Source organism: Ctenocephalides felis, unplaced genomic scaffold (genome assembly GCF_003426905.1).
Source record: "Ctenocephalides felis isolate EL2017-DRISC unplaced genomic scaffold, ASM342690v1 CF-g0.4_SCAFFOLD_01593, whole genome shotgun sequence".
In the NCBI taxonomy this organism is placed as follows: domain Eukaryota; kingdom Metazoa; phylum Arthropoda; class Insecta; order Siphonaptera; family Pulicidae; genus Ctenocephalides; species Ctenocephalides felis.
The window spans coordinates 1-14,820 of record NW_020537747.1 but is presented as its reverse complement, the minus strand read 5'-3'; the positions used below and the strand labels follow the sequence as shown (position 1 = coordinate 14,820).

At 27.3% G+C, this 14,820-nt stretch overlaps 1 protein-coding gene across 1 annotated transcript; it reads right to left on the bottom strand.

The window, feature by feature from the left end:
• Positions 1-1,857: 1,857 nt before the first annotated feature.
• On the bottom strand, positions 1,858-9,292 carry LOC113372119 (transcription factor Sox-21-B-like). The gene is made up of 2 exons (XM_026612446.1): positions 8,812-9,292; positions 1,858-2,549 (listed from the first exon to the last, which is right to left on the bottom strand). Exons 1-2 carry the CDS (start codon positions 9,290-9,292, stop codon positions 1,858-1,860), a joined length of 1,173 nt encoding a protein of 390 aa, XP_026468231.1.
• Positions 9,293-14,820: the final 5,528 nt, after the last annotated feature.

The window sequence follows — 14,820 nt, the reverse complement described above, 5'->3', positions numbered from 1 at the left end:
TAATTTAGTTAGAAGAAAAATTATGGCAGCGGTTGGAGAGATCTTTTAAAAATTGTTTAAAAAAATTATTAAAAAATACAATAATGCGTTTTTTTAACTAAAAAGTGTTAAAATATTTGTTTGTTTATATATACTGACTAAAAAAAACTTTATTATGTATAAGAAAATTATTAAATTTTAATTAACGAAAATATTAATTTAAAGGCTTATTTTACTGTATTAAATTACATTAACAAAACTATTAATTTAAGGCCTGAAAGTAAAATATTTCAGGCCTGAAATTAATTTATTTCTTTAAAATCAAAAAAGAGTTATTTTTTATTTCATGAACAAATATAATAATTTAAGGCCTGAAATTTAAAAATTAAATTTTAACAAATTTCAGGTCTGAAAATACATTGAAATTTTAAAAATATCATTTCAGGCTTTAAATCAACATATTTGCTGAAAGATTTAATTTATTTTAAATAATTTCAAAAAAAAAAAAATATTTAAGGCCTGAATAAATTAATTAATTTAATTTAATTTAATTTTTTGTATTAAATTAATTTATTTCTGCAATTTAATAATATATTAATTTAAGACTTGAAATCAATTTATATAATAAAAAATCTACATTTTTTTCATTTTTTTTTAAATATGAATTTTAAGTCAGAATTTGCTTTATTTATTCAGGCCTTAAATAATTATTTTCCTTAAATTATATAAAAGAAAATTATGTCTGTTAGCAAATATGTAGATTTCAAGCCTGAAATGATATTTTTAAAATTTAGATATGGTTTGAGACCAGTTTCAAATTATTCAAGCCGAAAAAAATTGTTTATTTTAAGGCCTAAAGGTAAAAATAATTATTTTAAAAAAATATGTTATACAAGTAAAAAAAATTAGATAAAAATAAAGTTCGACAAAAAATTTAAAACTTAAAAAACTTTAATTTAAATAAATAATTTAATTAATTTCAGGCCTCAAATTCATAATTTTGCCAAAAATAAGAAGGAACGAATGCAAAATCATCAATTTAAAAAAAATGAAGAGAATAATAAAATTCAGGATTCAATTTGATTTCAGGCCTTAAATTTTGACATATTGATAAATTTAAGGCTAAAATAAATAATTTATTAAAAAAAAATTGCTAATGAAAAATTTTGCATTTTTGTATTTAATAATATAAATAAATTTAATTTAATAAAAAAAAACTTGACCGCTTTTTGAAAGTGACCCGTTTAGTGTAACAGTTGCACAGCACTGATACAATTTCAAGAAACAAAATAATTACATGGATAATTACAAACGTATATACATTTTGGGAATTTGAATGGATTTGTGCAAAATTAGGCCAAAAAATAAAGAATTCAGTTTTTCCACGAAAATTTACCCAAAAAATAAAGGTCAGTTTTTTGACCAAAATTTACCCAAAAAATAAAGAATTCAGTTTTTTTACCAAAATTTATCCAAAAAATAAAAGTCAGTTTTTTACGAAAATTTACCAAAATTTAGTCAAAAATTAAGGGTCAATTTTTTCACGAAAATTTACCCAAAATTTAATAAAAAAATAAAAGAATCAATTTTTCACGAAAATTTAGTCAAAAAATAAAAGAATCAATTTTTTATGAAAATTTACCCAAAATTTAGTCAAAAATTTAGGGTCAATTATGAAAATTTATTCAAAATTTGGTAAAAAAATTGAAGTCAACCAAATTTTGCCAAAATCCATTTCGAGGATATTTAGACAATTTACGAAGATAAGATTTTTAATTTATGAGATAAGATCACCAGTTGCACGAAAAAATCTAACTATGTTACTAGCATATGATCAACTAAAGTCAATATTTACAAAATCACAACTAAAAACAAAAATTAATACAAAACAGGTACCGGCCTCCTCAGAGCATCGAATTTAAACTCCTGTTTAAGATCCTGAGGATTGGTCAACTGTTGGCCATTGATTTGGCCATTGGCCACAACGTTGTTATCCATTGGAAACTGTTGTATCTGCCCTTGTTGTCTTAAGTGATTATTATTATCCTGGCTGCCAGGGCTAGACCCAGGACTGGCCCCGGGACTTCCCGTGAATCCTGGGTACAAATTCGAGTTACCCGTAAAATAAGGCGATCTCATCGAAGTCGCCGTCGATGTCCCAGAAGTCAACGCCGAAGTTGGTGTCGCCTGTTGGCCCTGGTACAAAGTAGAGTACAGACTCAGAGTTTTGGCCGGATCGGCCTGCATCAGCTGCGAAAAATGGGCCACCGGATCCAAAGACCCGAAATACGGCCTGTAAGGATCCCCTAAAATTTGTGGCCCTGAGAAATAAGGCAGGGCGAAGGATGGGAAACCGCCTGCTGCCGGGTTACCAGGATGACCTGGTAAGGTCTTCTGGTGAGGATGATAGGCCTGCTGATGGGGATGGGTTATCTGAAGTGGGTTTTTGGGTTTGCGACGTGGCCGGTATTTGTAGTCGGGGTGATCTTTCATGTGCAGGGCTCGCAGCCGTTTTGCTTCGTCGATGAAGGGCCGCTTTTGGGACTCTGTCAGGAGTTTCCATTCGGCACCTGGAAAAAAAGAAAACTAGTTGGTTTGGTATTTAGCCTTGAGGCAAATTACATGAACTTCCCGATATGTGTAAATAATCGACTTGATCAAAAAAATGTGTAAATAATATACTTCATCAATCCTACTTTGAAAAAAAACGATAATAATTTTAGCAAAGTTTGACGAATTTTTAAAATTAAACTACTTGTCGTAAGGCCGTAATATTACAGTAAGTTCTATAAGACCATGATGTATATCGCCAAAAAAAGTTCCATGAAAAACGGCTTAAATTTTTTTTTAACAGTTAATTACAAGAAAACGGCTCGGTGGATTTTCACCTAAAATTAATCAGCATCATTCCCAAATGATATCTTTCGAACAGTTTTTGATTTTTCAAAATCGGTTCGGTAGGATGAGCTTAAATGTGGACGAAAATTTAACACTTTTTTTCAACAGTTAATTACAAGAAAACGGCTCGGTAGATTTTCACCTAAAATTAATCAGCATCATTCCCAACTAATATCTTTCGAACAGTTTTTGATTTTTTTAAATCGGTTCGGTAGGATGAGCTTAAATGTGGACGAAAATTTCAACACTTTTTTTCAAATTACAAAGAAACGGCTCGGCAGATCGTTGCAAAACTGACAAAACAATAGTCCTCACCGAAATACATCAAATGGCTTTTAAATTTCTAAAATCGGTTCAGGCGTTTTTGAGAAAACGTCGATCAAAAGTCTAATTTTGACAAATGCCAAAAAGACCATACTGATTTTTGCAAACTTTGACGAATTCTTAAAGCTGAACCAGTTGTCGTAGGACCGTAATATTTTAGTATGACCTAGAAAACTATGGTATCTATCGTCAAAAAAATAATCATAAAAATCGTCAAAATTTTTTTTTTAAAAACTTTATTACAAGAAAACGGCCCGGCCGATCTTTACCAAAAACTAATCAGCACGATTCCCAACCAATATCTATCGAACGGTTTTTGAATTTTCAGATCGATTCAGAATTGCGGGCTAAAACGTGAACGAAAAATTTTCACTTTTCTGCAATTTACAAAGAAACGGCCCGGCCGATCGCCGCACAAAACTCAGAGACGATAGTCCTCATCGAGATACATCAAATGGCTTTTAAATTTTTGAAATCGGTCCAACCGTTTTGGAGAAAAAACGTCGATTTACGGCAAAAAATCTGTTCACACACACACACACACACACACACACACACACACACACACACACACATACTTTTTCCAAATTTGGTCTCATTCGATTCAGAATGGCTCGAAACGTCGAGAAAACATAAAATTAGCGATTCGGATTTTTTGATGAAAACATAAACTTCTCCTTCGGGAAGTTAAAAATTAGAAAAATTGGGGTAATGGATTTATGAGAAATTTACTGATTATTTTTGACATCATGGACTATTATATTTTATTCAGAAATTTTATTTATTTTTATTAATTTTATTCTTATTTTTTTATCTTACTATTTTTAATATTGTTATTTTGTTTTATTTATTATTATTTGTCACTAATTGTTTTTATTCCTCTTTACTGTTTTTCTAGAATAATTTTTATTATCCAAAAATTTTATTTATTTTATTTATTTATATTAATTTTTATTAATATTATTATTTGCTTTTATTAACTTCCCGTAGGACAAGTTATAGTAATCGCAAAAAAATCGAAAATGAAAATTTTTACATATCTTTACGTTTCAGAGGTTTCTGAACATTTTGGCATACCTTAGAAAAAAGGATGTATGTGTGTGTGTGTGTGTGTGTGTGTGTGTATGTATGTATGTATGTATGTACGTGTGTGTATGTATGTGCGGATACAAATTTTTTTATATTAAATCATCATACCCCGGATATCATTTTAATGAAAATACTATCCTTTATTTTGTACTTTTTTAAATTTAAATTTATGTTATCGTTCATTATTGTTACTAGATGTTAAATTATTTAACAGTTGTAACAAATATTGTAATTAAAAGAAATCATCTAATATAGATTTCTATTCTTTGGTATTTAATATTAAGTAAAAATAACGTCTGCACGTTACGTAATCACTATAAGTAACGATTTTAATCAATTTTTACGCAATTCAGTTTAAATATTTCTTATAAATATTAGACAATGTCCTTCATTTTAAATCCGATTAATTAAGTTTTGTTTAACTTTTCATGTAAACATATATAAACCTCGACGTCCAATTCATAAGCTCTTATATTTTGTCTATTATTTTATTTATCAATTTTATTATTATTATTATTTGCTTTTATTTTATATTAAATCATCATACGGATATCATTTTAATGTAAATACTATCCTTTGTACTCTTTTAGTTTAAATTTATATTATCGTTCATTATTGTTACTAGATGTTGAATTATTTAACAGTTATAACAAATTACAATATTTATATTTATTACATTAAATTTAAAAAAATTATTTATTATAAATATGGTGTTAGGCAAGTTTTTCCCTAAAAGTGCACGCAACCTGGACCGACCCTTCGTTTTAGGTTAACGTGCAAACGCAAAATCTAGGGAAAATAATTTGTGTTCATTTATAAATAATTTTACGAAGTATAATAAAAAATAAATAATATATTAACTAGTGTACTGTCAAAAAATAAAATAAAAGTATTTTTAAACAAAAGTTCATAATATATTTTGTGTCAATTTTGAATAATTAAATTTATTTTTAATATATTAGAAAATATATGAGAAAAAACATGTTAAATTTAAAAGTGATTTTAAACGCTAATATTAATATTATTATTATTGTATTATTATTGTATTATTTATAATATTGTTATTTTGTTATATTTATTATTATCTGTCACTTATTGTTTTTATTCCACTTTATTGTTTTTCTAGTATTATTTTTATTATTCACAACTTTTATTTATTAATTTTATTATTGGACATTATAGTGTTAGCCGATAATGTTATAAATTTATATTTAAATATATTACCCAAATATACCATTTATGTTCCACCAAAAAGTAGTTATAAATAATTTTGTAGATAAATGTACTTTCAGCATGCTCGTATACAATCTACAGTTTCTAATGCTATTTTAAAGTATAACGAGTTTCTGTAGAGCAACATAATGTTAAACAAAATTACAGACTATTTAATTTTATACAAATTTGCCGAATATTTTATTTGTTTTAAACAAACCCTTTAAAAGTTACAAACGATATAACAAACAAATGCACATACAACTTTAAATCCCACAGTACAAATACATCAGGATTGTATGTTAATATTCAAATGCAATTTTAAAGTATACCGAGTTGCTGTAGAGGTTTCAAATATTAAACAACCTTACAACTTATTTATTATAGGACATATTTCCCAAATATTCCGTTCACATCAAACCCATTTAAAAATTATAAGTCATATAATAAATATTTGCATTTTTCAGTCCTTTACATCTGTTGGCAAAATGAAGATTTCTTTTCCCCCGAATGTCGTTAATTTAAATTTTAAATTATTTAACATCTTCCGTATAATTGTTTAAACAAATTCAGAGTCGTCGACAAAAAATTTAGTCGTCACGACAAAAAATAAAGTATTCCGAAATGTTCTAAATGACAATGTAAACTATGAACATAATTAACATGTATGACAACAACCTTGCACAACGACGGGAAAATCTAAAAATTATTGTTTATTTAAACTATTATTAGCTGGAGAAATATTTTAAAATTATATTTGGTATAATGGGACATATGTTGTTGGCCCACTGTACTAATAATAGTTAATGATGCTGTTATTTGTAAATAAAATGAATATTGCAATGTTTGGTGTTGTGACTTTGTTTGTGCATTTATTTATTATATCTTTTGTAACTTTTGAACCGTTTGTGTGAATTAAAAAAATTAAATAGTTTATAATTTTGTCTAATATTTTGAACCTCTACAGCATTTAGGTATACCCTAAAATTGCTTTTGAAACTCAAGAATTGCAAGGAGCGCGTTTGAGAATGCACATTTCTTTAACATGAACAATGTATAAGACAAATTTGTTTAAAATTAAATAAGTTACAAAATTTCTAACAACAAAATTGTCTAGACCAACTCGGCATACTATATAACTTCTATATATAATTATATACTATATAATTTCGTTCTAAAATATTAAAATAAATATTTGTAAAATTTGTCGCATGTCGAGGGTGTATTTGTGAACAAAATTAGTAATTATTAAGTGCATTGAAATATGTATTTTTTATAATTTGTGGCTAATTTATCTATATTCAGAAATAACATACTAGAATTATAAATTTGTAGTATAAAGAGTGTAGTCTTACGAGCTCCTTGAAAATGAATTTTATAGAAAACATAAATTTGTACCAAAATGAGAAACGCGCGGGTACAATTTTGTATAAAATTATTTTTAACTAGCAAAATATATAAAAATATAAATTTTTGTTAATCACATATTAATTTGCATATATACAGCAATAACATACTGCATTTACAGCATTCTAGTACAACCAGTGTAGTCTTACGAGCTTGTTGAAATTTAGTATACACCAAAACTAAGTAATGTCTAATTTGGTTTTGAAATTAACGTCGGACGGATGAGTGCATACTTCAAACTTATTATTAATTAATAGCAAACAAAAATTAAAATTATATTTTTTTATGTTATCATTAAAGTACATATATTCAACTAAACTATACTAAAATATTCATATTTTTGCTCGAACCGTACGCCCTTAGGGGCTCGTCAAACATATTCATAATAAATGATACTTTTTACAAAATACTTTGTTGATTTTTGAGTTCGTTTTTTTATTCAAAATCGTAAAATGTATTATTAAACTAAATCTGAATTTTGCATGTTATTTATACTTATATTATGATTATATTTTATATATTTATATAAACATTTTTGTATTATATTTATGATTTATTTATATAATTGCGTCGGGCCTTTTTGGAACGAATTATAATTTGTAAAGTTTTTGATGAGCTTATAAGGCCAGACTTTTTATACTAGAATGCTGTAATTATAGTATGTCATAGCTAATTTATATACTTTGACCAAAATTTGACAAAAATGCATATTTTTATGTAATTTGTAGGTAGATTTGTTTGATTTTGTTCGAAACTATGTACAAATGTTTGAATATCAGTTTTTAACGAGCTCGTAATGCAACATTTTATGTACTATAAATCTAAAAATACAGTATGTTATTACTCAATATATCAATAGTTTGCTAGAAATTGACAAAAATGTACGAAATTGTATCTGATCCACTCTTTATTTATTATAAAATGATACTATAAAGTGTTTTTCACGAGCTCGTAAGGCTATACGGGTTATACTATAGTGCTATAATTATAATATGTTATAGCTTGAGATATGGACATTAATGTCTAGTTTTCAAAATTTTGAAATTCCTACTAATTTTCGAGAAATTCACGATTTAGTTAAAAAATGTACCTGGACCGCAATAAAAGTTTTACTGTAACTTACTCATTAATACAAGCTGCATTTTTAGCGAGCTCCGATTTTAAGGCTACACCGATTATTGTAGAATGTAGAGGCTATAATTACCGTATGTTTTAACTCAATATATGTACATTTTTGCCTAATTTTCAAAATTACGAAATCTAATCTACTTTTCCCGTAATTAACGATTTAGTAGGAAAATGTACTCAAACAACATATGGGCCGCATATAAAATTTTACTTTAAATTACTCATTGATACAAAATGCATTTTAAACGAGCTCGTAAGACTATACCGATTGTACTAGAATGTTATAATTACAGTACGTCATACCTTATTGTATTTATATTATTGCCTAAATTAAAAAAAAATGCATCTAATTTTTGAGTAATTTACGATTTAGTACAAAAATGTACCCCTGGACCGCAATATAAATTTCATAAGTGCATTGGTGCAATACGTGTTTTTAACGAGCTCCTAAGACTACACTGATTAAATATGAATGCTAAAATTATAGTATGTCATACCAATTGTAAGCTAGAATTACTTAATTTTCAAAATTATAAAATCACGTATACTTTTCTTGTAATTCACGATTCTGTACAAAAGTGTACCCAAACAACATATGGGCCGCAATATAATTTTTAACTTTAGTGCATTAGTTTAATATGCGTTTTTAACGAGCTTGTAAAGCTACACCGATTTTACTAAAATGTTATAAATACAGTATGTCATAGCTTAATGTGTGTAGATTAATGCCTAATTTTAAGGAGCTAATAGCAAAATTTTAGTATTTCCACTTACCTAATCGTTTCGAAATCTCGCTATTGTGCATCTTAGGATTATCCTTAGCAATCTGCCTCCTCTGCAGCCTGGACCAGACCATAAAAGCGTTCATTGGCCTTTTAATATGTCCCTCCTGGCCCTGACCAGCCAAACTCTGGCCATTATGACCACCAACCCCCGTCCCCATATGATGTTGACCGCCAGCGGCCATCGTGAGATGCCCAGGTGCCGAATTGGCGGTCAAATGACCGCTGACAGACGGCAGATGGTTGGAAAGGTGACCGAAATGTTGCTGTTGGGACTGACATCTGTCATCTTGGTGGATGTCACTATTAGGGGTAGTAGAGGAGTCTTTTTTGTTGTTATTTAAATGGTAAGGTGACAAGTGGTTGTTGTCTACTAATTGTTGGTGGTTCGATGAAGGGTTGGCCAAGTGTTCGATGTTGTGGTAACCGTAGGAGTTTTGTTGGTGCATTGTGGTTGAGTTAAGGATCGACATTTTTAGCACTAGTGTTTTTAATCATATCACATTAAAACTTAAATTTAAAGCACTTGTATATTTTAATTTAAACACAGAACGTCACTGTCGTCTTTGAAGTCTATTATTGCTTTGTCCCTATTGTGGCATAATCACTGCTTTTATTTTATTTTTTTTTATTTAAACACATGCGTCTGTCACAATGGCCAGAATAATACTGAATCTTTCAACTCTATAGTCGTACCTGTTTCAACCATCAGGTACATCGACGCCCATTTTAGGCGTACACCACTAATATCCCCATCTCTGTCTCACCTTTGTCTACCTATATCGCCATCCCTTACCCCCGGGTTGCTTTACATCGCCGCCCCTTCCAATTGGTGGAGGGTTGCGCACAATGCAGCATTCCCATTGGTCTATTTGAATAGATGGTGGGTTTCGGAGAGAGAAAAAATAGAGATGGTCGTGCAGAGAAATATAGAAAATGGATTGTTGTGCGCGACATAAAGAGATTTTCACAATGGGTTTTGTAGAATTTTCCATTTTCATGCTGCTACAATATGTTTTCTACAAAGACATTATATTATACATTGTGTATTATACACTATGCGAGAATATGCGCATATATTTGATATATGGACGTGGATATACGCATAAATATATACTCTGCATAATACATTGACACATAAATATATAAATATATATCTATATATTTGTTCCAATTTTGGAAATAACGATTTAAGGCCTGAAATGTCTGGTTTTATATTTAGTAACTTTCTTTATATATAGTATTAATTTTAAACTTGAAACTATGGTTAATTTCAACAATGACATTTAAGACCTGAAGTCAACTCAAACAAAACCTGAATTTGATTTATCTATTTTAAATAACCAAAACATTTATTTTAAATGCAATACTACATTTGAAATCATTTTAAACACTTCAATTCCGATAATTTTATTTAAGACCTGAAATGAACTCAAAAAAGACCTGAAAGTTTAACACTGTTTAATTGATTTTTTTTTATTTTTTTATTCTGAGTATTTATGAAAATGCGCAAGTCTAAGTGCCTGTTAATTAATTTAATTTACTAAGAAAGTATTAATTTATAGTCTGAATTTTAACCTGATTCATTAAAATTAATACAATTTTGATTTATTAACTTAAAATCAACATAATTAAATCAGGACTATTCATTACATTTTTTAAAAAAAATCAAATATGTTGATTCAAGACCTAAAATTAACCTGAATATGCCAGAAAACAATTTATTTATATATTTTAATAATGTCTGTAATTTCTATTTTCAGTATTTCAACATATTTTTATTTATTAATATGAGTCATAAATAATACCAATTTTATATCTAAAGTGCCTAAAATACTTAAATATCTAAATTTTGATATTATAAATTTAAGACCTTGAATTAACTAAATGAAGTCCAGAAAATGATTAAATTACATAATTTAGTTTGAAGTTTTTTGTAATGTTTATTTGTGAAATTGCAAGTTTAAGGCCTGGTACTGACTACATTGTAATATCATCTTATACAAAACAATAATATTGATTTATAGCCTGAAAATATCTTAATTTTAACATGATTTATTTAAATTTACAAAAAGCATGTAATGTGACCTACATTTAACATAATACCTGAGTTTATTCTTTTTATTTAATTTAAGAAATTAATTAAATCTGAAATGTTTTTAAAAAAAAATTGATTTAAGGCCTGATATCAACCTGAAAACAATTTATTTACATATTATACTTAATTTGAAGTCTCAATTAATTTATTTTGATTACGATTGCCATTCTCAGATTATTAATATTTAGAAAAAATAAAAATTTAAAACCTGAAACCATTACTTAGTAATTTAAAGCCTGAAATAAACATATTATAGTCTTGATTTTACCTGTGTATATTTATATAAATAAAAGTTTTAATATTATATGGTCTAGACTAAATACTAATTTATTTATTTTGTTTGGAGTTCAAGTTATGATATTTAGAGCTTGATTTTATCCTTATTTATTAATATTTGGAAAAATATAAATTTACAGCTTGAAATTAGTTTATTTTGGACCTGATTTTTTACTACTTATTAAAATTATTATCTCTTTTTCATTTATTTTAACAAAAAGTGTTAAATTGAGTACTTTAAGCAATTTAATTTTGTAAAAATATTATTTTATTTACTTAAGTTAACAAAAATATATAACTGAAAATCTAATACATTAACCTAAAATATACATTTAAAACCTGAAATTGAATTATTTCACTCCCAACTCTAATTTTATTTATTATATTAGTAAAAACAATTATCTGAAGATTAAAGATATTAAATTAAAACCTGAAAGTGAATTAGTTTAGGCCTGAAAATATTAATATCAACTCAATTAAGAACTGAAGTTATGTTATATCAGGAAAATATCAACTTAAAACCTAAACATGGGACAAAAATTATTTAATTTATTTACACTGGCAATAGTATTTTATAATGACGATTTCAGAAAGCTCTTCAGACTAAACCGTTCGTACTAAGTTGCTGTAATTTATGTAAATTGTACTTTGATATCTCTATTTTAATACAATATAGAAAAAATACAAGATTTATATTCGTATAATTAGTAATAAATATAAACATAACTGTTTTCACCCTAATTTATGTATATATTAATTGCTGTTTTTGAGGAGCTCGTAGGACTAGGCTGTTTGTACTAGAATGCTGTAATTACAGTATATTATATACGAGTATATCTATTTAAATTTCAAATATAAAAATTACTAGAATTTTAATCAGATAATGAGTAATAAAAAAAATTCAATAAAGTGGACTAGGCCAATGATTCGTATAAAAATATTATATAAAATTTCAAAAGTGCTATTTTTAAGGAGCTTGTAAGACTAGACTATTAGTACTAATATACTGTAATTAAAGTATATTATACTTGAATATCTCTACATTGCTCTAAAATACAAAAATCACTACTTTTATGTTTCCATATTGTGTTTCCATATTTACAAACAAATCAATAACAGAAATATCCTCATATACTTTCTATATATATTATTTAGCCCTACAATGGCTCAATACGATTTTCCCATTATAATCTCTATTCTCTACTATATAAGGACGGTGGGTTTTTGTTCGTATAGAACAGAAATCCGTGCACCGAACAAACAGACAATAGCTATATTGTAGCTATTGTTTGCTACAACACGAGCTACAAACAATTGTTCGACAAGATACCCCACCGAAGGAGCACCCACCGGAGTAATGAGCCCCCCGGAATTGAATTAAATTTGTAAATGGAAATAGAATAGAAATGTAATACTAGATATGTTAAAGTATTATTTTGTAAAATTATAGCTTTCTAGTATGAATAGTCTGGTCGTACGAGCTCCTTGAAAATGACATTTTGGAAATTTCATACTCTAGTAGTAGAACTATATATACTTGTGGATGGTGCACATTTATTAAATTTTATTTATTACTAATTTTGCAAACAAAAATCTTGCGTTTTTTTACTGGATACTTATATACATATATCAAAGTACAATTTGTACAAAATACAGCATTTGAGTACAAGCAGTGTAGTCTCACGAGCTCCCTAAAAATGACGTATAACAAATTCCAATTATATATATTAGGAATAGTGCACATGAAGGTTCAATTATTTATTTTTGATAAAATGTAAAGAGGTATATGGATTTTTTAGCTATACTCTAAATTGATATATTAAAGTATATTGTACTTGAATCACAACATCTTAGTACAAAAAATCTAGTCTTACGAGCTCCTTAAAAATAGCATTTGGAAATTTCATATCCAGTAGTAAAACTATGTATACTTGTATAGAACGCATGGTGCACATTTGTTAAATTCTTATCTATTACTAATTATGCGAAAAAATCTAGCAATTTTTGTACTCGATACTTATATACATATATCAAAGTACAATTTATATAAATTACAGCATTTGGGTACAATTAGTGTAGTCTCACGAGCTCCCTAAAAATGACGTATAACAAATTCCAATGATATATTTAGTATTAGGAATAATGTTGGTTCAATTATTTATTTTTTGATAAAATTGTATAAACATATATAGATTTTTTAGTTGTACTCGAAATTGATATATTAAGGCATATTGTGCTTGAATTACAACATCTAGTATAAAAAGTCTAGTCGTACGAGCTCCTTGAAAATAGCATTTTGAAAATTTCATACTCCAGTAGAACAAGTATATAAAACTTGTATAGAACGCACGGTGCACATTTGTTTAAATTTTTATTTATTACTAATTATGCGAATAAAAATCTAGCGATTTTTGTACTCGATACTTAAATAGATATATCAAAGTACAATTTGCACAAATTACAGCATTTGGGTACAATTATTGTAGTCTCACGAGCTCCCTAAAAATGACGTATAATAAATTCCAATTATATATATTAGGAATAGTGCACAAGTAGATTCAATTATCTATTTTTGATAAAATTTGTATAGATGTGCATAGATTTTTGTACTCAAAATAGATATATCAAAGTACAATATACCCAAATTACAGCATTTTAGTTCAAAAAGTCTAGTCGTACGAGCTCCTTGAAAATAGCGTTTTGGAAATTTCATACTCCAGTAGTACAACTACATAAACTTGCATAGAGCGCATGGTACACATTTGTTAAATTATTATTTATCACTAATTATGCGAATAAAAATCAAGCGATTTTTGTACTTGATACTTAAATAAATATATCAAAGGACAATTTATACAAATTACAGCATTTTAGTACAAACAGTTTAGTCTCACGAGCTCCCTAAAATTGACGTATAAAAAAATTCTTATGATATATATTTAGGAATAGTGCACATGTAGGTTCAACTATTTATTTTAGATAAAATTTGTATAGATGTGTATAGATTGTTTCACTTGTACTCAAAATAGATATATTGAAGTATATGTGCTTGAATTGCAACATACAAGTACAAAAAAGTCTAGTCGTACGAGCTCCTTGAAAATAGCATTTTGGAAAATTTCATACTCCAGTAGAACAACTATTATATACTTTTTAGAACGCATGGTGCACTTTGGTTACTAATTAATTACTAATTATGCGAATAAAATTTAGCGATTTTTGTACTTGATACTTAAATACACATATCAAAGTACAATTTATACTATTTACAGCATTTTAGTACAAACAGTGTAGTCTCACGAGCTCCCTAAAAATGACGTATAACAAATTCCAATGATATATATTAGTATTAGGAATAATGTTGGTTCAATATTTATTTTGATAAAATTTGTATAGAGCTGTATGTTTTTATTTAGTTGTACTCTAAATTAATATATTAAAGTATATTGTGCTTGAATTGCAACATCCTAGTACAAAAAGTCTAGTAGTACGAGCTCCTTGAAAATAGCATTTTTAAAATTTCATACTCCAGTAGAACAAGTATATACTTGTATAGAACGCACGTGTGCACTTTTGTTAAAATTATTATTTATTACTAATTATGCGAATAAAAATATGCGGTTTTTT

What these genes read in the sequence shown, in the direction of transcription:
- LOC113372119 (XM_026612446.1), bottom strand. Translation starts at nt 9,292, where the DNA reads ATGTCGATCCTTAACTCAACCACAATGCACCAACAAAACTCCTACGGT. An exon ending in CGAGATTTCGAAACGATTAG is followed by an intron (nt 2,550 to 8,811) that starts GTAAGTGGAAAT and finishes CTTTTTTTCCAG; the next exon opens with GTGCCGAATGGAAACTCCTG.